General features: G+C 32.6%; 1 protein-coding gene across 1 annotated transcript in view; it reads left to right on the top strand.

Annotated features, from left to right (window-relative positions):
* Positions 1 to 16,965, top strand: part of LOC143064701 (macrophage mannose receptor 1-like) — a 93,394-nt gene extending 76,429 nt beyond the window's left edge. The window contains exons 36-42 of the mRNA XM_076237735.1: positions 435 to 534; positions 3,416 to 3,651; positions 4,446 to 4,614; positions 8,642 to 8,914; positions 11,019 to 11,195; positions 13,241 to 13,516; positions 15,595 to 16,965. Of these exons, the coding sequence (XP_076093850.1) occupies positions 435 to 534; positions 3,416 to 3,651; positions 4,446 to 4,614; positions 8,642 to 8,914; positions 11,019 to 11,195; positions 13,241 to 13,516; positions 15,595 to 15,815 (1,452 nt within the window). The 3' untranslated portion in view covers positions 15,816 to 16,965. The remainder of the gene's footprint in view (positions 1 to 434; positions 535 to 3,415; positions 3,652 to 4,445; positions 4,615 to 8,641; positions 8,915 to 11,018; positions 11,196 to 13,240; positions 13,517 to 15,594) is intronic.
* The last annotated feature ends 7,701 nt before the right edge of the window (positions 16,966 to 24,666 follow it).

Here is a 24,666-nt window from a genome sequence, read left to right on the forward strand (position 1 = left end):
AAAGGATTTTTGAACATTTGACATCGGTTTTCATCAACCCGTAGATAGATTTTAATTTTACCAGGCAGAATTCTAGAAATTTGTCTGTAGTTCCATCTGAAATTGTAAAGTCAAATGAACACTAAAGGTACCGACTTTGGTAATGGTTCAGTTAATGAATTCAGTAACTGTTACCGAATTTGTTAAAGTTACTGAATTCAGAGATTTCCAGAACTGACCTCTTACACATGATCATTATAGTATCAAGTTGTATACCTCACTCTAGGAGTTGGCTAAATATCAATCACTGAACCTCATATTTGATTAGCAGCTGGATAATGATGAGTTATAATGGGTTTTCTTGCAAAATGCTTTTTAATATTTTAAACGGAAGCAATTACTTTAGCAAACTACAGCAATGAATATTTATTTGCATTTATTATCTTTTATTGCAGGAAGATTGTGTAGAAATGTATGTGAAGAGTGTTATAGCTGGTTCTTGGAATGATCAAAGGTGTAACACGCCTCGTAATATTTTATGCCAAGGGCCAAAAGGTAAACAAATTATTCTCTTTAACCTTTCTTTATCAATTTGAAATCCAGGATTCCAGATGTTAAGAGTACCACAACCCAAAATGAATCAAAATTCAAATTGGTTTTGAACCATTAAACACATTTTTCCATGTACCATTTAAAATATTTTGGCATGCACCATAGACACTTGTTAGCATGTACCATTCAAGAGTTAATGTAGCTTATTATTTGCAAATTTTAAATTTGCTTTCCAAATATACTGACCGACTTTAGAAATGCAACACTAGATTATTCTTTTTAATTCCCATTTTCAAAATTTTTTGTAAACAAACTTATGAACAGTAAGTTTTTTCATTACTTCAATGTTTAAAAAAAATGCCAGTTCGAAAGTTGAATTGATTAAGTCATTTTCAATGTTCAAATATTGTGGTATACACTGAAACCCTGGTTTTCCCCTTCCCAATGAACGTGTCACTGTCAATAGAAATGACTACCTGTAACAAATGCCAAAAATGATTGTCAGAAAGGTCAACCAATTCTGTTCGGCACGTTCTGGGATCTGATTTGCACCTTCTGATTTTGTCGTTGTTCCACCCATTACAATGGGTTTTAACAATTATGAGGTTGAAACTTTAAGGCTTTAAATGTTTTTTCTGCAGTCGATTCTTTGGCAGTTCAGTTAATGGGAAACATTTATGGCACAAATCTGTACATAATGGCATTCAGCAATTTGATTAGCAGTTGACGTTGCGGCCATAGACCTGTCTTGCAAATGACGTTGCGTAATCAAATTCTATTGACGTTGCATTGTCACTACCTGTTGATCTGGGTATTGATGGTCTTCAACAAATCCCGTCTACCGTTATCTTTGTCGGAAGAACAGTAAGACGAGTTTCTGACGTCAAATCGTCTGGTTACAGCTCGTTCACGTTTTCCTGTTTACAGTATTCTAATGGGTTAATTCAGTTTTTTATTCCTCAGTCTTGGCAATATGGAGATGCAACATTTTAAAACTGATTGAAGTGTGGCCAAGGATTGAAAGAACTGTTTCACAAAGAAAAAAACCTGAAAAAAATCTTTTATTGCTTCAAAATTTTGCTTTCTGAAATTCGTGCGATCTCAATAACCACAGGTATGTCAGATGTTGATTTTTTTCAAAAGAGAAAGAAGTATGATGAGAATGAATATTAGTTGTATGAGGATCAAACCTGATCGGGAAAAAAAATCTGAAAAAATGAGTGTTGCCTTTTTTAAAGTAAGTCAGTATATCATGACTTTACTGTAGAGCAAAGTAAGTCAGTATATCATGACTTTACTGTAGAGCAAAGTAAGTCAGTATATCATGACTTTACTGTAGAGCAAAGTAAGTCAGTATATCATGACTTTACTGTAGAGCAAAGTAAGTCAGTATATCATGACTTTACTGTAGGTGCTGCTCTCCACCTTTTGCAGTTCATTCAAAATTCAGACACAATTGCTATATGTTTTTGAGAAACCAAACGGTTCATCTGGTTGGAAACTTTACCAACTTCTGTAGAAAATTTCAGTCAAGTCATCAAAGTGCAAGGTGATAAGATAAAGCATACTTAAAATCTTTTAAGACTTTTATTTCACCTCATTGCTTTAAGTATAGAAATTTATAGCAAACATTTTCATACAAGCGATGAAGTTTTTCTGCAATAAAACATATTTGTTTATAACCCATTATATTTCTTACTAATATAAGGTATTTGTACATGTATTATTAGTAGTATATAACACTGTGCTAGTGATATATACGATATATAAGAGTCAGTAAATTCCTTATGGGGTGTGAGCAAAGCTCAAATTTTCATATGGAATTTACTGACCCAAAATATTTTGTATTTGGTCACTTGCACACCGTATAAGAAATTTATCTCACCAACTATCTTAACCAGGGGTTCTTAAAAATATTTGAGCTAGCTGGACATTTTTTGTCTTATCCATTTCAATCCGCGAAGAACTAGTAACAAAGGCAAGCATTTCAATCAGTTGGGCATCATACATGACACGGGTTATGTTCTTCTCATATATGTTATGATGGTATGATACTAAACCCTTCACTGGGAGGATTGTGCCTGATATTTATATGATGAAGACATAATTTTTCAATCAGTTTAATTGAGGTCCGGAGCTGGCATGTCAGTTAACTGCTAGTAGTCTGATGTTATTTATGTATTATTGTCAATTTGTTTATTTTCTTTGGTTACATCTTCTGACATCAGACTCAGACTTCTCTTGAACTGAATTTTAATGTGCATATTGTTATGCCTTTACTTTTCTGCATTGGCTAGAGGTATAGGGGAGGCTTGAGATCTCACAAACATGTTTAACCCCGCCGCATTTTTGCGCCTGTCCCAAGTCAGAAGCCTCTGGCCTTTGTTAGTCTTGTATTATTTTAACTTTTAGTTTCTTGTGTACAATTTGGAGTTTAGTATGGTGTTCATTATCACTGAACCAGTATATATTTGTTTAGGGGCCAGCTGAAGGACGCCTCCAGGTGCGAGAATTTCTCGTTGCATTGAAGACCTGTTGGTGACCTTCTGCTGTTGTCTGCTCTATGGTTGGGTTGTTGTCTCTTTGGCACATTCCCCATTTCCATTCTCAATTTTATGTATATCAACATAGATTGACACAAAAACAAATTTAAACTTTGTCTTTTTATACGTAAACTGTTCAATTGACGGTGCATCATCATATGCAACATCAGCATATTTATATCTGCCTTAGACTCTTAGAAAACGTTGAAGTATAATGGAAATATCAAGGTCAAAATGAATTTGAAAAAGTGGAGTCTTTTGAATAAAGTCTTTTTTATCTGATAAACTATGCAAATGACTTTATATCAAAATATGAATTTGTAAATTTTCTTTTTTCACAGCTGTAGGTCAGGCTACTCTGTCCCCACAGAAAAATTGTAGAGCAGGATATGTCTCCCATGGAACAAGTTGTTATAAGTTTGTAAAGACCCCAGTCCAATCATGGCAACTGGCAGAAAATTTATGTCAAGGTGATGGTGGCGTTCTTGCATCTATCAATTCTAATTATGAGAACTCATTTATAGAATCTCAAATGGGACCCAACTTTGATTACTGGATAGGACTACAATTTGACCAGGTATTACTGATTTTCCAATTTTACCTATTTTACTTTGTTATTGCTTTTATCCATTAATTTGTATAAGCCTATTCAAGTTTAGTTTTATAAGCATGCCATTAGGATAGCTCATGATTTTTATTGGACATTAACTTTTGACATTTTTACAATATATTTTTAATTTTAACATATTGAATTATAAATGTTAATAAATTATAAATATCAGTTTCTGGTGAAATTACTGTGGATTCATATATTTTAGTGGGTGTCAATTTTCGTGAATTTAGGGAAAACTTTTAGTTTCATCTATATTTGATTTCTTGGTTTTGACAACCTCTTACACACAAGAATTGCAGGAAACTTGTCATTCATTGAACATTTGAATTTGTGGTTCACATGTACCAACAAAACCCATGAAGATATCATACGAATAATGTCAATCCCCAGTAACTCACAGATTTTACTTTTTATTGGCTGAAAGTTAAGATATATAACAGATATTTGTTGACCACAAGTTAAAAACATAACATATGACAAAAGTTTAGACCTAACAAAAAAATGTCGCAGATTAAAGGGAGACGGAATAAATAAAAAAAAAACAGATAAATAAAAAGACGACAGGTATTGTAAAAGATAAGTGAATACAAAAAAAAGATAATTGAATTGAATCATGGTATATATGTAATACACTGATTGAAAAAAAAAAGTAAAAGATAATTGAATTGAATCGATCGTGGTATGAAATACATCCATGTAAATACACTGATTGAAAAAAACAATGTTTATATATATGTATTTTGATATATTCTTCCCAGTTTAAAGGCACTTATCACTGGCAAAAGAGTTGGCCTGTTACATTTACAAACTGGGGTTATGGTGAACCAAGTCAGGCACCATCAGACAGATGTGTTAAGTCAAAGAATGGACTATGGGATGATACTACCTGTTCTCTTACTCTAGGATACGTCTGTGAAATCAACTCTGGTATGTTTGAGTGTATGGACAATAATTAATCATAAACATAATGAACTATAGATGTCATTACAAAGTTCAGCAGCTTAAAATGTTGGAGTCATTTATTCTTATTACACATTGAACTGCTGGGAATATTGAAATAAAAACATATTTTCCAAAAGGTCAATAGGACTTTAGATTATTACCTTTTCAAGATTTAAAATCTTTCAATATTATTTGATGTTAACCTTTCATAACGGTCATTATTTCCACTACTTGCATATTCCTAAACAGTTGCTTTAAAAATAAGAAGATGTAATATGATTGCCAATGGAATAACTCTTCAACAGAATGTCCAGAAATAAAACGACATTTTGTATTTTTTAGTTTACTACAGGTATAAAAGGTAGGTTTTGTTATCAAACTTTACCTGAATGTGCTCTAGAGTAGCCTTATTGAAAATTGTATGCAATAATTTGATGCATGATCAACAAACTGGCTGATATTTCTAAAATAGAACAGAGTGGTTTGCATATGCTTTTGAATATTGTCTCAATAAATATAAAAGATTTTAAAAAAAATGCTACGTAAAGTTGATGAAGATGCCAATTTTTAGTTTTTGGGATACGATTGCTTTAAAGCAATCTGTAGACTTATACCATTGACTCAGGACCATGCCCTCACGTCAACTGTTTTATTCTAAACATCAAGGAACATCTCAGATTCTTTGGATTGTCTTGCTTTAAATGGTATAAAAAACAGAAGGATTGAATTTAAACAACTGTCCTGTAATGTTCTTCTCATAATCTTCATCTGTCGATATTTCCCTTGACTTGTATGCGGGTTTTTAACAACACGGAAAATCAGAATTAAGCAGTATTTATATGTAGTGTTTATATAAATTTAGAAACACGTCAGAGGGAATTCCCCAGTTTTGATAACATGCGAGAGTTCTATGAATTCCGATCGATAAATCAATTTCTGTCATAAGAACTGAAGTGGAGTTTTCATATATGTCACCATTATGAAACTGATATTTGATATTGTACTTCCATAAAGAAATGGAGGTCGTTTAATTAACATTTAATATACGTCCTTGCTACAAATCACAAGTCTAGGGTTTGTTTATGTAATTATGCGCATGTGTATAGTTTTCTTGACTTGAAGGGGTATCAGATTGAATGGTTGCTCTGGATTCCCCACTCCATTGATTAATTTGAAACTCACGAGATCCTTTCTATGTCTGTCAACTATTGAGGGTTATTGTTGTTACATAATTTTAAATCATATACATCATTTAAATTAAGATAAATGTAGTCAACAACGTAAAGGTGTAACTAGGACACCCCTTCAGCCTAAATGGAGTCTTCCATATTATCGCTTTGAGTTGTGTCCCTTCCGTAAGTAATTTTCGTCAAACGACGATATGTCGAGAAAAATTAACTCGTTCTGTCAATAGACGTCATATTACATTAAAACAGATCGCAATTTAAACAGAGGAATGTGTACGGAAAGGAGTCAAGCCCCCTGACCCAAAGGAAATTAAATATTTAAAGAGTTAGGAATATGGGTTCCACCTAGAATTCATGTAGAAAAATAGGTGATAAGGTACGAAGTGAACTACCTTCTCTCACTCTCAGTGACTACTGTGGACAGTCAACTTGGAATTAATAGTACAAAAATAATAGACAATAAGTACATTGTTCATATACTTGTATCGAGGATTGGCTATTTTATAAGTTGAATAACTATTCAGATTACGTAAATAACATTTTACGAGTATTTTACACGTGCAGTTTAATCATTTTTGAAAATAATACTAATACATGTATCAATGAAAACAATGGCAATCATATCCCTCAGAGCAATCTGCTCTTTGATTTAGTTTTTGTTTAGCATGCAACACCTTTCAGAGAGCAAGACATAGGGTTGGTAAGGGCTAAAGTAGCTAATTACCTTTAAGATTAATATTTCATAAGGTAGAGGACCTGGATGCTTCATTCTTTGTATATAGATGCCTTATTTTATTAAGTTTCTGTCTGTCATATGTCAGTAATCCTTTATCTCATTTTCTTGGATCACTGACCTTGAAAAAAAGTTAAGTTTTTGTAATTACATGTATTATGAGTAATAGACTAATAGACTAATAGTAAAACTATGTTTGGTATTGAATACCTTGTAATATCCTCATGCCTGTCGGACAGTTTCCACTTGACTTTTGCCTCACTTTATTAATCAGTGAGTAAGATCAAGTTATCTTGGTCAAGTCTATATCTCTGATACTATAAGCAATAAGTCTACCATATTTGGTGTATGTTATAATTGTATGGTGTACATGTCTGTCTGGCAGGTGTGATCTGACTTTCACCTCATTATCATGGTAATTGGTCAATAATAAGTTTTCTTAATTTTGTCAGTTTATCAGTTATCATAACCAATAGGTCAGCTATATTTGGTGTATTGAATGATTGTAAGGTTTACATGTCTTTCTGGTAGGGTTCACATGAACATGACCTCATTTTCAGAGTTCATTGGTCAATAATAAAATTTTGTATTATGATATAGTTCTCTGGTATTGTTAGCAACTGGACCACTATTTTTGGTGAATGGAATAATAGTATGGTGTACATGTCCGTCTGGCATAGTTTGATTTTGTTATGTTTATGTGAAACGTGTAGGTAAACCTTCATATTACAGACTTTTAACATGAAATCAATGAATATTTTAAAAAACAAGGGAGAAGTTTCAGCTTTTTTTCTCTTGTCATGGTTAGGTCTGTTTCCTAGACACTATAAGCAAAAGATCAACTATATTTGGTGTATGGAATAGTTGACAGATGATCATGTCTGTTTGGCAGAGTTCATCTGTCTGTGACCTCATTTTTCATGGTAAGGTGTCAATTTTTATGCCCATGCAACAAAGTGATGACAGTAGTTATTATATAATGATTTACTAGGAGTTCTGGGAATTTCGTTTTCTGAATATTACTGCATGCAAGTGCATCAAGCAGAATGATTTTTCGAAGAATGTATTTTGAAAAGAAATTGTTTGTTAAAAAATAAAGCATTTTTGATTAAGAAATAGTTGATTCAAGCTATACTTTATTGTAGTTTTCACATAGGTAGGCATTATATTTGTGATTACTTTTGCCAGAGCGATAGTGAGGTCTAAAATAACATGAATATAATGCCTGCCCATGTTAAAACAACAATAAAGTATAGCTTGCATCAATTATTTCGATTCTGAATAGGACAATTAAGGTAATTTCTATGTCCGATAAGTATAAGTGTAAAAGCGTTTGTGTAGGCTCTTCCATGAACCTCCCTTTTTTGTTTGTTAAGAAGCAAATGGCTGGCACTGTAATTTTTCAGAGGGAGGAGTTTGAACAGCCAGCATGAAAGGTTGTATCTAGGTCAAATATGTCAATTTCGGAATGCAACACATTACATCCAGTCATAATAAATGAATTAGTAACATCATGTGCACTATTTAAGAGTTTGAAAGTGTTTTAAAGTTAAGGAAATATATTAAGTGCATGATAATTTGATAAGTTCATTATTCTGAAGAAGTCAATAAACACATGTGCAAACAAATTTTATTGGATTTAGAGCATGGGTTTGTTCACAAAGCGAAAGAAGCACGTCATATTAGAATACAATTTCAAACATTGGATGACTTATTCATACAGTATGAGTTTTGTTTTTATGCCCCACCTACGATAGTAGAGGGGCATTATGTTTTCTGGTCTGTACGTCCGTTCGTCAGTCTGTCTGTTCGTTCGTCCGTGCGTCCGTTCATCCCGCTTCAGGTTAAAGTTTTTGGTCAAGGTAGTTTTTGATGAAGTTGAAGTCCAATCAACTTGAAACTTAGTACACATGTTCCTTATGATATGATCTTTCTAATTTTAATGCCAAATAAGAGTTTAGACCCCAATTTCACGGTCCACTGAACATAGAAAATGATAGTGCGAGTGGGGCATCCATGTACTAGGGACACATTCTTGTTTTCAAATGTATTTTAAAGTCGGTTACAGGCTTATAATGTCTTGTTTTTATAGCTCAGCCTCCAGCTCCAACACCGGCACCACCAGGACATTGCCGTAACCCTGGTGAGATAATCAACGGAGACTACTGCTACTATTTTAGTCCATTTACATACAAGGACTGGCCATCAGCTAGATATGCATGTACTAGACGCTTGATGGATCTTGTCAGTATCACTTCTCAAGATGACCAGAATTATGTTTATATGGTTATGTTGAATGCTAGGTCACCTACTGCACAACATACAGCACAGAATATCTGGGTTGGTCTCACAAAAGGAATAAACAGTAAGCATTCTTTCTCATTTGATTATATTTAATTTGCATGCATTTTGAAATGTAATGAAGCCATAACTTGATGTTTATTTTATTAATTTGAAGATAATGTTTTCCCTTTATCAGCACATTTCTTCATCTTAAAAAATCACTTGTCGATACATCTCACCAAAATCCTGTGCTGACTTATGTAGATCAGTTTGGTTTACTTGTCATACTTCTCTAATGCATTCTTTAAAGTTCTTTCTTGGGATGAAAAAGATTCAAAAGTGTCTATTTGTGCATGGATCTGCCATTTTAGTAAGTCATTTTTCAGGCTAAAATAAATATTGAGGAGAATGTTACTTTCTATTTGCGGTTAACTTATTTCAGTGTAAGTTTATATTAGAGATCACATATTTGAAATTGTAGAATAGATGAACTACCTGTACTGTCTTATCACATAGAGGTCAGGGCCGTAACTACCTATGAGGCAGGGGAGGCAGTTGCCTCCCCTGAATTGTCTACACCAAAATTTTTTGTTTGAAGTAATAAAATGAAATATTGACTATGTACACGAAGAACTTGAATTTATATTTAATCAACACAAGTTTACAGTTTTAACAGTGTTATCATGATATGTGATATATGTCATTTTCCGGATTTTTGATCGATAGTGAAACGTTTCAGTATATTTTTTTTCGTGTGGCTATCCTTCTGTTATCCAGTATTCGTACGAGAACACATATGAAACTTTGTTTCGACAATTTTGAATAAAACTTAACTGTTCACATTATTTAGGGGCTCAATTAAGCAGAGGAAGTTCCTGTTGTCATGTTTGTATTGTGAATGAATCTTTTATGATATCGAAAATTCGTTATCGGCTGAATCAGCTGTTGGATCTTTTTTTTTAACTTCTCCTTATCGTCTGAGAATATTATGGTTAATGCCTTAGTAGTAAAACACTCCCATTTGTTGTAGCAGGGACTTTCTATACTAGTAATGTAGTTATATACATGTCTGTTCAGCTTTCAACAATATTGAAATTCAAGGTCCTCGATAAACAAAAACTATCTTGCGTTCTATGATCTTGCTTTATATGTATTTTTTAACTTACCAGTTTGATTTCTAACAAAAATATCTTTAAATACAGATAATAGTTGTTTGCATAAAAATTGCTTCCAGGATCCAGCAATACTGATGTTTCTTAAAGTAAGGAAATCGAAGGAAAACGGGTCATTTTTCGCCACTGGTTTTATTGAGAAAAAAATCTGCGATCACAATGTATTTAATGTTAATAATTATAGGTCAAAGTACGGCCTTCAAGACGGAGCAAGCTGGAGCCTTGGCTCACCCCGAACAGCAATCTCAGCTTGTTTTTGCATAAAAAAATGCTTCAAGGTTCAAGCAATACTGATGTTTTTTAAAGTAAGAAAATCAAAGGAAAAAGGGTCATTTTTAGCCATTTTACTGAGAGAAAAAAATCGGCGACCCCCAAACTCCTGCCTCCCCTGAATTCGAACCCTAGTTACGGCCCTGGAGGTATACTGTAATCCATAGTCTAGCATCTAGATATAAATAGTCTAGAATTATGAAGATTTATGTTTTCCTGACTTCATTAGAGTTGTTTTAAGATATGTTCAAAATTGATACCCCACCAAAGATCTTGCTTTGTAAATTGTTTGCATCAGTATTAATCATCTGTTTCTGTGCCTCACCCGAATTCCCAAGCCAGGGCTCTTGCTGACATATCAGTTTTTCTAGTTGATGGTGTATTTTCTATCAGATTTGACATGCAACATGACTTTAAACTTTATCACAAACAAAAATTGAAAAGAAATGATATGGGGTATCCATCCTTGACACAACATAAATATATGCATAGCAAAGTACACAAAAAGCAAAGTAACAGCACTTTTATTGCTGTTTTTCATAACAAAGTCACAGAGACCTTCAGCATGTAGCAAAAAACTCACCTCACTGGTAGTTTAAGTTGTCCCTAGCACAAGTCTATATGTTTCATCACAGTAGTAATAAGGTCATGTGCTTAGACACCTTAGACAACACATGGTTTTAAATCTTTGTTCCTTCAGGTATTTTAGAATTCCATCAGTTTATTTTGTCATTGGAATTGTAGGTGGTTTTATGTGGTCAGACAATACAGCTGTAAGTTACACTAATTGGAATGCTGGTGAACCATCAGATCCTGTGAATGCAACCAACGAAGAATGTGTAGAACTGTACAGAGACACTGGAAAATGGAATGATATCCCCTGTGACCAGAAAAAATCTTTTGTTTGTAAAGGCAGAGCATGTAAGTGATATTACTGTAACCAATCTTTGGTATACGAAGGTCAAGACTTAGATGAAAGAATTTTCTGTGTTAGAGAAATTTTCTTTCCACCTAATCCATTTTAATTATTTGCATTTCCCTTTTATTTTTAGCTCACCTGGCCCGATTATTGGGTTGCTGCCCCGAAATTAGTAATTTTAAGGAAATTTTGCAGATTTTGGTTATTATCTTGAATATTATTATAGAAAGAGATAACCTGTAAACAGCAATAATGTTCAGCAAAGTAAGATCTACAAATAAGTCAACATGACCAAAATTGTCAGTTGACCCCTTAAGAAGTAAATTTGCCCTTTAAAGTCAATTTTTAACCATTTTTCAAAAATTTTAGTATTCTTTTACAAAAATCTTCTCCTGAAACTACTGGGCCAAATTAAGCCACACTTGGCCACAATCATCATTGGGGTATCTAGTTTAAAAAATGTGTGGCGTGACCCGGCGAACCAACCAAGATGGCTGCCATGGCTAAAAATAGAACATAGGGGTGAAATGTAGATTTTGGCTTATATCTCTGAAACCAAATCATTTAGAGCAAATCTGACAGAGATAAAATTGTTTATCAGGTCAAAATCTATCTGCCCGGAAATTTTCAGACAAATCGGACAACTCATTGTTGTGTTGCTGCCCCCGAATTAGTAATTTTAAGGAAATTTTGCAGATTTTGGTTATTATCTTGAATATTATTATAGATAGAGAAAAACTGTAACAGCAATAATGTTCAGTAAAATAAGATCTACAAATAACTCAACATGACAAAAATTGTCAATTGACCCCTTAAGGAGTTATTGCCCTTTATAGTCAATTTTAAACAATTTTCATAAATTTATGTAAATTTTTAGAAAATATTTTCCACTGTAATTACTGGGCCAAGTTCATTATAGATAGAGATAATTGTAGCAACAAGAAATTTCAGTAAAGAAAGATCTAAAAACACATCACCATCACCAAAACACAATTTTGTCATGAATTTATCTATGTCCATTGTTTAATATGCATATAGACCAAGGTGAGCGACACAGGCTCTTGAGAGCCTCTAGTTTGTACTCTCATTGATATATTATTCCTTAAATTCCAATATCTATCTGCTGACCAGCATATGAAGAAGAAAAATGTATTAAAAGATGATATGTGCAGCTTGTTACAAAACTTAGTTGGATTAGGTTTAAAAAAAAAAAAAAGGACTTTGTTATAAAAAAAAAACTCCTAGAAATTGACTATACATTTTTGACAAATAAATTCCTTTAACTCTGGAAAGACAATGGCATTGATATATTTGAAATTATAAGATTTTAAATAAAGCTTTTCTTAGGAAGGGAAACATTGAGTAATCATTTTGTTATGATTCAAAAGCAAATTTGTGTAATCCTGAGATCTAAATCTCAATATTTACAGGTTTAAATTTATTACATCCATGAAATAAAACATGGTTCTGCTTATATGATATCACGACTGATAAACAAATCGATGAAATGAAATATATTTGTAAAGCATTTTTAGTGTGTCCCCAATGAAAAGCAGTCAATAATGTGATAATGGTTCAACACAAGCACTATAATGAGATACTTTGAACTTAAAACTAAAATTACATATTTAAGAAGATACATACCTGCATATTCATACCTACTACCAGTACTTGCAAAGAAGAAAGTGACTTATGAATATGTTTTGAAAATGAGTGAACTGAAAGCTGCTAACAAAAATCCAAAGATTACCACAATGTAGTGCCTTCCTGATTTACACAAGAAACCCTGATACATTACATGAATCCCATCACTTTAAAATTGATCTTTCAGTAAATGTGTGTGAAGGAATACACAGCACACATATAATTAAACCACATGCATAATATAAGCAACCTGAATAAATCAAAGCAAGCAAGCTAAACAACACATTTAAGTGAACTTGAATCTGTTAATTATACATAAGAAATTATATTTAATGCACCAATTTGTGACAGTTTTGGAGGAAGTCATTGGCTGAAATATTGATGTAATTATTTTTGTTTGCAGTACTAGGAGCTGGAACAGTACCTGTAACCACTCTAGCTCCAATTACGCCACCAAACGTTGGTCCAGTGACTCAACCTAATGTTGGTCCAGCAACACAGCCTATTGTTGGTCCAGGGTCTACTAGTAAACCAAATGTTGGTCCTGTAACTTTCCCAACATTTCCCAATGTGTTTCCCACAAGAAATACACCTGCACCAAATAAGAATAATGTGCCATATGTACAACCAACTGGATTTATAAATGGTCCCAAAAATCAAGCTCAGACAAGGGTATTAAGTAAGTAGAACTCATTGTTACTTTAAGTACCGTCACAAGAGAAACAAGAGAAAAAAGTTTATTGGTCGTATAATACTCCTAGACATTTTTCAGAAAATTTAAAGCTCCAAAATCGGCAAACAGAGAGTTTAGCGGTAAACAGGAAGTTTTTTAAATGGACACCGATGTCAGAAAATTCCATACGGAATACGTAATTAATATGAAATTGCAAATATTCTAACAAATGAATAAGAGTTTTATTAGATTGAGATGAATATTCATTAAAGTTTGCTTTATTTTAAACCTAATTTAATAAATGGTTTGAGTATCAAGGACAAGATTAAATATCCAAATAAATGTTCTGTTTCAAACAATAAAATAATTATGAATCGGTCTAATGATTATAATTAATGTCATTAGTGCTGTAATAAATGGTAAATCTCATTATTTTATTTTTTGTTTGATGATTCTAGCTGTTAATCAGGATTATCACACCTCAATCAACGGGTCTAATCTATGTCAAAACAAATCAGTGACAGGTTGACCTTGTTCCTAATTAAATTCGTTCAGGTTACAATTATGGGATTATAATGTTTTCAATCATAATTTCTTATACAGTTTCAAACAGTTGTTTAAAAATTTTAAAAGTTGCAAAGTAAAAACCTATTTATAAAAATAAACTTATAGAGTAAATCATCACTTTACGATAATAAGTCACATGACTGACCCACATGACTTGATCACCTGATACATTAGAAAAAAAAAATGACAGTTTTATCTTTTCAAAACAAGCGTGGTTTATTCAATTTTCATACACTTTTCTTCAACTCTCTTTGATGAACACATACAAAACAGTAAGTTCTGACAACAAGAACACAGAAGCTAATTTAACCGACAAAAAAAGATTTATTGTGTCTTTATTAAGACATGGCAAATTTCCGGATTGCAAAACAGATGTACAAATTTACACGATAAACATTAGAACAAAGATATAAAATGTATTTTATTTGAATAAAACATGACAAATCAAGAACAATACGATACATATTACAAATATAACATGTAAAACCTAATAACAATCGAGGTTTTAGCAAAAATAGTCCGTACTCTTCACTTCACTTGGAAATTTCTTTGTCGGAGTTAAGACCTGAATAAAAGACTAAGAAATTGTTTGTAGTCATGTATAACATGCACCCCTCTTACAAGAAACATGACTTAGGGTATAAATGTGTGCATTATACACACCAAAAGACAGGTATTTTACTTAAGGTGGTACCCAACACTTTCACTAAAATTAATTTGGCTCGTTTAATTTTCATAAAATTTTGACAAAGTATTTACTTTGACCCTTTGACAAAAATATAAAAATTTCAAAAAATTTGAACCTACCATTTTATCAGAAAAAATACACTGGTTATATAGCAGTTTGACAAACACTAATTTTTATCATTGAGAAGCTTAATATATCCTTTACAACACAACGTAATTAAAACGTTTAGCTTATTTTACAGAGTTGTCTCCCTGTAGTATTAGGTACCACCTTAAGACTTAGATTTTGTGGTTTTGTTTCATCTGATGAAAAAGTGTTTATTGGAGAAAGAATAAATCAGCTAAGAATTAGATAAAATTTACTTTACACATAAAAGAAGAAAGAAAAAAGTAATATCTCAAAAATACTGAACTCTGAGGAAAATTTAAAACTGAAAGTCCCTAATCAAATGGCAAAATCACATGCTCAAACACATCAAACAAATAAATTATCAAAAGGGAAGACCCTGTAAACAAAAAAATGCATAAAAATCCTTAGATAAAGATACAGAAAACTAGAGATAGAGCAACACAAACCACACTTAAATAGGAGAATGGGTTTTCAAAGATCAAGATTTTGACCTGGCAATGTGACATGTCCCAAAAAGGAGATTTAATTTTTGTTTCAAAAAAAAGGGTACTTCCTTCCTGTATCTTGAGTGTTGGAAGGTACGCTATTATCTCATTATAATCTTCTGATTTTACTTCATTTTGATTTTTTTGTACTTGAAACTCAGATTTCACAAGTTTCGTTGTAAACAAGTTATTTATATATATTAATTCCATTGTAGGTAATAAGACTGGGTTGTCAGGTGGAGGCTTGGTAGGTGTTTTAATCACTGTTATAGTAGTGTTAGGTGTGGTTGCAGTGGTAGGCATGCTATTCTATAAGAAACGTAATCCATCGCCTGGTGGTGGTGGTGCCGGCAGTTTTGACAATGCGTTGTACTATAAAGGTAATGAAGAGGTTAACATCAATAGCACTGGTGACTCAGGAGAAGCAGATGCATGATCTGACAGGACAAGGTTGAGTTAGTTGTCATGTTGCTTGAGAATAACATACAATATACAAGTGGTTGTTATTGGAGGAACGCTCAAAGACTGAGTATACTATATAGGGAACAATACAAGAACAGTTTTAATCGAATTGTAAATAGTTTGTTTCATTTTAACAGACATCAGAATTTTTGCCATTGAGACACAAATTTGCACTGAATAACTTTTAATAAATTTTTTTTTGCAAAAGTCTAATCATAGAACAGGAAATCAAGGCTCTCAGTGTATAGCATGATCAATAAGTTTAATAGCTGTTTTTCAATGTCTGGTACATTAATTTTTTTTATTTCATCTTATAAATTTTGCATCAAAAAGGTGTTCAAAACCAAATATTGCATCTAAAAGTCAAACAAAACACAAAAATATAGTTAACTATTAATTTGATTTGCCTTATTATACAATTATATTATAACCATTATTTAAAGATCAACTTGGCATTGAAATGTTATTAGGTTTCTGTACAATTCTGGGAAAATGCTTGCCAGAGTTGTTTCCCCTGTTTCTAAGCAGCATTCTTGTATGTTCTTTATGCCATTTAATTCACTTTTATTGCATTCAGATTTTTTTTACAGGATTTACATATAAAAACTTATTCATCATATTAACATATTGTAAATAAATTTGCACATTTAAACTCCAGTTGTAAATGATGTAATGTTCACCAGTTTTGTATGCTGTATATTGCTATTACTGTTTTTATTTCGCTTACTGGTCAGCTTTTATTTTTATTGAAAATCTATAAACCTAGAAGAAAACAAAAAATGTGACCTTAAGACCAGATGACAATGCAGTTAGATATTATATTCCATTTGTGTACATGTATTTGCAACTTGCATTTGTTCAGTAGTGTACATTGTATTGAGTTTTGTGTATATTGTCTAGTATGCAAATGTGCAATAACACTATTTTTTTCCAGTATTTTCTATTCATATGTGCAATAATGTGTTGATTTTTTCTTGTGTTTGGTATGCTTTTGTGCAATAGTATTTTTTTTTCTCAGTTTTTTCTGAGCATTTGTGCAATCTATGTTTTAGACTGCTGTTATTAATTTATTGTAATTGTCATTCCTATCAATCATATGTGCAATAAACCCAAATTCATTGTGATTACATTGTTGTGTTTGAATAGATTTATAAACATCATAATTTTATCTTATTACCACTTTTCCCATTAGAAAAGAATTGTATTTTTCACGTCCTTTTTATAGGACCGCAAAATTTTTTTAAAAATCCTGTCGTGAGCGTCATCCGAAGAAGAAGGATGATTTCCGGATAATAACTTTATTATAAGTAAATAAAAATCAATAAAATTTTAACACAAGGTTTATAACCACTACAGAAAGGTTGAGATTGATTTTTAGGGTTTTGGTCCAAACAGTTTAGGAATTAGGGCCAAAAAGGGGCACAAATAAGCATTTTTCTTGGTTTTCGCACAATAACTTTAGTATAAGTAAATGGAAATCTAAGAAATTTAAACACAAGGTTTATGACCACAAAAGGAAGTTTGGGATTGATTTTGGGAGTTTTGGCCCCAACAGTTTAGGAATTAGGGGCCAAAATTAAATTTTGTTTGATTTAAAAACAAAAAATAATATATATGAGGTTGTTTGATATGCTGAATCTAATCATTTATTTAGATTTTTGATATTTGAGCCCCTTTATCACATTGGTCCACATTGAGTTCTAAAGGGTTTAAAATTGAACTTTATTTGATTTCATCAAAAAATGAATTCTTAGGGTTCTTTGATATGCTGAATCCAACCATGTTTTTAGATTTTTGATATTGGACCATAATAGATAAATGTCCAATTTAAATTTTTTTAAGTTCTTAAACCTCATTCATTCTGTGTCCAAAACCTATTCTGTGTCAACTATTTAATCACAATCCAAATTCAGAGCTGTATCAAGCTTGAATGTTGTGTCCATACTTACCTCTTCTGTTCAGGGTTCACCCTCTACGGTCATATCAAGCTGCACCCTGCGGAGCATCTGGTTTAGCATTAGGACTACATAGGTGAATCAAATCATTGCAAGTAACCGTTACGTTACTTAGTAACGGTTGTAAATAAAAAGTGTAGAAATAAAGAATTACATGCCTTGTGAAAAGAATACACTGCCACTTTCTGTTGGGATGAGAATATTAAAGTTAGGAGAATGTCTAGCCGTCTGCAGGTTAAAGAAACTAGCATAATGCTTTTAGGAACCTATAGGTAATTTATTGTAGACAAAATTTCGGCCCCAAGCCAAAATAAAGTCCTTTGTCAATGGCAATCTAAATTTTTTGTAACAACTGTTCCCTGATATGTCATATGGCATCGAGATCAATTTCACGTTCAAATGGTTAGCTTAATTTTTCAATTGAGAAAGTATGTGCCTATGAATTAAACATATATCAGTTACAGTGTACTTAAATTTAGTACTATATTTGATGTTTTGGGTGTTGGAACAAAAAATAGATTTAGTCAGTAAATCTTTGGTCTTCTTTTCTAAGATATTTCGAAAATTTCCTCTAAAATAAACAAACTTACAGATGTAAGCTATGTCATTCAAGTGCATGTGTCTAATAGCTCTTAGAATGGTGATATTTGGCTTCAAATATAAAAACCTACAAGTTATGTGTTTCCAGTATTGTTGTTAAGAGCATGATCAATGACATGGGTATGAAGAAATGTGATTTTGTCAAAATAACTGGCAAAAATTTATTTTTGGAATACCATCTGATTAAATGAACTGTTGAATACCTGTGATCAATTAATATGTGTATTAATTTGACTTAATATCAAAGACATTGAGTTTGCTGCATTTGGTAATATTTCTAGCCTTAGGAACATGCATAAGACGATCATCAAGGAATAAAAAGAGTCTGCACAATGCTGAAGGAACAGGAAAAAAAATTAATTTTTGCTATATATAAAGATTTATATTTCCGAATAAGACCTAGATGATTTATACCTTGTTTGCCTTATGTTACTAGTTTCTGTTTCACTTGCCCATTATTCTTAATCTCATTTTCATGGTTCTTTGATTGTAGGATTTCATTTATAGTTTTTTGGTCATGTGAAATACTTACTTATCACTAGTATCAGGATAATTATATTTGGTAAATATGATCCTTGCAATGCCTAAATATCAGTCAGAGAGGGTTCACTTGACCTTGATCAGTGATCAAAATTATGTTTTCAAGATTAATCATATCTCAGATCCTATGACCAATAGGTCAACTATATTTAGTGTATGAAATGTATGTAAGGTGTTCATGTGGACTAGCAGGTTATCTGATCTTTATCTCATTTTCATGGTTCATTGAACAATAATACGTTTTCGTGGTTTGGTTTACTTCTCAGATAATATATTTTTTGTCTGGAAGGGTTGACAGGTTTCATATGACATGAATTTATTTCTGTGGTTCATTGGTCCATGCTAAGTTTTCATGTTTTGTTATTTATAGTTTATGAAAGGTGTATTTATGTAGGGCAGGGTGCAAAAAAATGGTTGACTACTTAGGGAATAACTGAATAAAATTGAGAATGGAAATGGGGAATGTGTCAAAGAGACAACAACCTGACCATAGAAAAAACAACAGCAGAAGGCCTACTAGGTCACCAACAACGTGGACCTTACTGTATTTTTGGTGGAAAGACTGGATTTGACTCCCTCTTTAGCAGTCTGTGCCCCTCCACCCTTATGAACATTTCCAGATCCGACTACAAATGCACATATCAGTCTCATGTTTATCAGGTACTGAAAGCAATAGGTGAATTATATTATGTGAAAAGTTAACATTTGTCTGGCTAGGTTCATCTTCATCTGACCGTGACCTCGTTTTCATGTGTTATTGGTTAATTTTCAGCAATAGTACTTGGGTCTATTTCTCAGATGGTACTAGTATAAACAATAGGCTAGCTATATTATGTTTATGGTATGATTTTGAATGTGAACATAGCATTCTGCCATGGTTCCTCTGACCGCCGGCTTGACCTCATTTACAATGGTCTATTGGTTCATTGATTATGTAAATAAAGGCAACAGTAGTATACCGCTGTTTGTAATTCATAAATCGATTGAGAAAGAAACAAATCCGGGTTACAAACTAAAACTTAGGGAAACACATCAAATTTAAGAGGAACTACGACACAACCCTTAAAAGTAACACGCACAGATCGGAACTATAATATAATGACCATTTTCCTGATTTGGAACAGGACATTTTAAGAATAAAATGGTGGGTGAACCGGGTTTTTGGCAAACTAAACCTCCCACTTTTATAGCAATGTAAAATATAATTCAAATGACAACATTACATGACAGGACTGCAATACAAATGAATGAGAGAACATATGCATGTAGGACAGAGAAACACACAAATAATGGCTATCAAAAGGTACCAGGTTTATAATTTAATACGCCTTATGGCGTTTTATCTACAAAAGACTAATCAGTGACATTCAGATCAAAAAAGTTTGAAAACCAAAACAAGTACAAAGTTGAAGAGCATTGAGGCTAAAAGTTCCAAAAAGCTGTGCCCAATACGGCTAAGGTTATCTGCCTGGGATAAGAACATCTTTAGTATTTAGAATAATTCATACTTTTGCAAACAGTAACTTTATAAAAATGACTATATAATAGATATACATGATGACACCGAAGTGGCGACTAACTACAGAATAAAAACGTATACATAAAACAATATAAACCAGCACATAAAAAATTAAAGTCGAGTTAGCTGAAGAGATCAACGCACAAAGTGACGTCACATTTGAATTTCTAACAAATAGGATAGAATCTAGGATATAATTCAAGATTAGGTTTGTAATATTGATATAACATTTATTAATAACAATGAAAATTACTATACTTAATATTAAAAAAAAGGAGGTATTTTTCATGATTTTACTTAAATCTGAAAATTTAGATGTTTTTTTAATTACTTTGACGTTAAGCACGATATTGCGTCTCAAATGGTAACGTCAAATTATTACGTTTTACGGTGATTTTTTGGGTAATGCATAAGTCTATATGAAATGAGAAGACATATACGGTGAGTGCCAATGAGACAACTCTCTACCACAGACCAATTGACATTTAACGTAATATAATGCAATGTTTCCCCATTTAGATCCGAAAATGAGGAAGATATATATATTGCCTTAATATAACAAAGTTTGTCGGGAATTACAAGTTGAACGGGTCTTGCTTATAAAATTCACTTTTCTTTCTTTAATAACGGTACAATTATATTAAGAAATGAAACGATTGTCAGAATATTTATTTTTATTTTATAATTCATCTTTGACAACTATTTACACCACTGGGTCGATGCCACTGCTGGTGGACGTTTCGTCCCCGAGGGTATCACCAGCCCAGTAGTCAACACTTCTGTGTTGACATGAATATCAATAATGTGGTCATTTTTATAAATTTCCTGTTTACAAAACTTTGAATTTTCGAAAAACTAAGGATTTCCTTATCCCAGGTATAGAATACCTTAGCCGTATTTGGCACAACTTTTTGAATTTTGGATCATCAATGCTCTTCAAGTTTGTACTTGTTTGGCTTTATAAATATTTTTATTTGAGCGTCACTGATGAGTCTTATGTAGACGAAACGCGCGTCTGGCGTACTAAATTATAATCCTGGTACCTTTGATAACTATCATCTCAAATGTTTACAAGCATTTTATGATGTAGAGGTATATAACCACGCTTCAGGCCCAAATTTAGTTTCACTTTCAAGTTCTATACATATGAATCTTATTGCAAAGAAACAAAAGAAAATGCAGTTTTATACGCTTCCCAAATTTGTAAATTTGAAAAAAGATGATTTTTTATCCTCTCATGATACAAAACTTTTTCACACCGTAAGAACCTCATCTAAACGAACAACCCCAGTCAGCGGAATATTTTTTTTATACTTTGTTGTCTTGTTGATAGTATCCGACTATTCAGAAAATTCTATCTGAGGATATATATACAGATGATCCACCATAAATAGCGTTCCCTCAATCGACAATGTTGAAAACGTATGTAAATCGTCCAGTGGACAAACTTGCAAGACATTTTATTTCTTTAAAAACGAAGTCGTTTTGACTACGCAAATTATCAAAAAGTATGTAGCTGTTTTGTAAAGTTAAAGTATAATTACGGAAAAGCACTATTTAGCATGCAACAAATCAAAATTTTCAATAAATAACGTCGGAAATGACAATTTATTTGTAAAAAGCGGCGAAATCCGACATTGGACATCTTGCAAGACATTTGCCAGAAGCCGTTGCGTTTTTACATGTGGTGTGAGCGCTGCAAAATTCGATTTTGGTATGGTCTATGTATGTACTTTTGTGAGCATAATTTACACAAACGAAATATCCTATAATCTTATCTTTCAAAACCTACAAATTTTGATACCTTAACATTTTCCAAAATCTGACCATAAATAACACTATTTGTTTTTGCCAAACAATAGCGTTGGTCGTTACAGGAACGCATATTCAGTAATATTGTAATACTTCATATACAAAGCATATCATTCATTCGAATTTTCGTGGCTATAACACTGTTTTGAAGAACACATACACCCCTGCTAAAGTTATTATGTGTATAGTCTGTTACGTCTGACACGCATATTTTTGACGTTTTTGTCAATATGTTGTCCTTATTTTAGACTATAATAAAATATGATAAAACATTTTTTTTCGGAACAGTATTTACCTGCATAGTCTATGGATATAAGTTTTATATAACTTAATTGATTTTATAGAAAAGCTGTTTATTAGTATGGACTGGTTGATTACACGGTATTGACGCAATAACGTGCATAACGTCTTTATTTTTAAAAATTCATGTGACTTTCACGTGAATAAAATTCATGTGATTTTCATGTGATTTTCACGTGAATTTCACATGAGATTCATGTGAAACTCACATAAACTGATTTCACGTGAGTTTCATGTATAAGCTCATTTGAAGTGAAATCACGTGAGATTCACATGAATTGAATTTCACGTGAGATTCACATGAATTGAAATTCACGTGAATGAAATTTGCCTGTGTATGTGGCCTTCGGTTGTTATTTGCTCTTTGGTCGGGTTGTTGTCTCTTTGACACATTCCCCATTTCGATTTTCCATTTTATAGTGACATTACTAAAACTAAGTAATACAAAGGAATCCTTGCAACCCGGACACAAAATGCACAACCGCTATATTTGTCGACTTGTTTCCGGTTTTTGGATTTGAAATATTTTTATTCATTGATTAAGATTCTATAAAATTATTATGTGTCGCTCACATGCACCATAGTGAACTAAATTGGCCATACACATGCAACAAATGTACACGATTTTCTGCTGCGTATAAAATTAATACATATAAAACACTATAAATATTTATGAAGGCTGAAATACTACTTCAACAATTTAGATCCGTATTCACAATTGACAAATCAACATCAATACCTAAAACAATAATGACTATTTTATGTATTGTGTCTGTATAGTTAACGCATCAATGTAAATATAACGGAATTTGATGAGACTATCATCAAAGTGAGAGGGTAAGCGCTATAAAACCAGGTTTAATCCACCATTTTCTACATTTGAAAATGCCTGTACCAAGTCAGGAATACGACAGTTCTTGTCCATTCGTTTTTGATGCGTTTTGTTATTTGAGTTTGCTATGTGATTATGGACTTTCCGAACTGTTCAGTATTTTTGTGATTTTACTTTATACATCAAAGAAACAATACCACAACTTTTTATAACAACTAAAGGTCTCGAAAAACTACTTGAAGATGTAAACCCATCAAAAGCATCTGGACCAGATGGTATACCAAACAGAAAACTAAAAGAAATAGCACCAGGACTAACTGCCATCTTCCAAACATCAATAGACACTGGATTACTACCCGAAGACTGGCTCAACGCAAACATCTCGTGCGTCTTCAAAAAGGGAGACGAACACGCCGCAGAAAACTATAGGCCAGTCTCATTCACATCAGTAAAATTGAGAATGGAAATGGGGAATGTGTCAAAGAGACAACAACCCGACCATAGAAAAGACAACAACAGAAGGTCACCAACAGGTCTTCAATGCAGCGAGAAATTCCCGCACCCGGAGGCGTCCTTCAGCTGGCCCCTCAACAAATATATAATTTTTTTTTATACTAGTTCAGTGATAATGAACGCCATACTAAACTCCAAATTGTACACAAGAAACTAACATTAAAAATAATACAAGACTAACAAAGGCCAGAGGCTCCTGATTTGGGACAGGCGCAAAAATGCGGCGGGGTTAAACATTATTATGAGATCTCAACCCTCCTCCTATAACTCTAGCCAATGCAGAAAAGTAAACGCATAACAAAACGCACATTAAAGTTTAGTTCAAGAGAAGTCCGAGTCTGATGTCAGAAGATGTAACCAAAGAAAATAAACAAAATGACAATAATACATAAATAACATCAGACTACTAGCAGTTTACTGACATGCCAGCTCCGGACTTCAATTAAACTGATTGAAAGATTATGTCTTCATCATATGAACATCAGGCACAATCCTTCCCGTGAGGGGTTTAGTATCATACCATCATAACATATATGAGAAGAACATAACCCGTGTCATGCCAACAACTGGTTTTTAAATAAATGTGTTTAGTTCCGATGCAAAGACCCTAGAAGTGAAACAATATTAACGCCAAAAATATGCAATCTTTATTAACCTGACAACAGTATTGTAACTATATCCCTTATTAATAAGTCAATTTAAAAGTTTTGTTACCTTCTGAGGTGAATACTGACATTTTTGTGCTTTATAAAGA

Source organism: Mytilus galloprovincialis, chromosome 2 (genome assembly GCF_965363235.1).
Source record: "Mytilus galloprovincialis chromosome 2, xbMytGall1.hap1.1, whole genome shotgun sequence".
Lineage (NCBI taxonomy): Eukaryota > Metazoa > Mollusca > Bivalvia > Mytilida > Mytilidae > Mytilus > Mytilus galloprovincialis.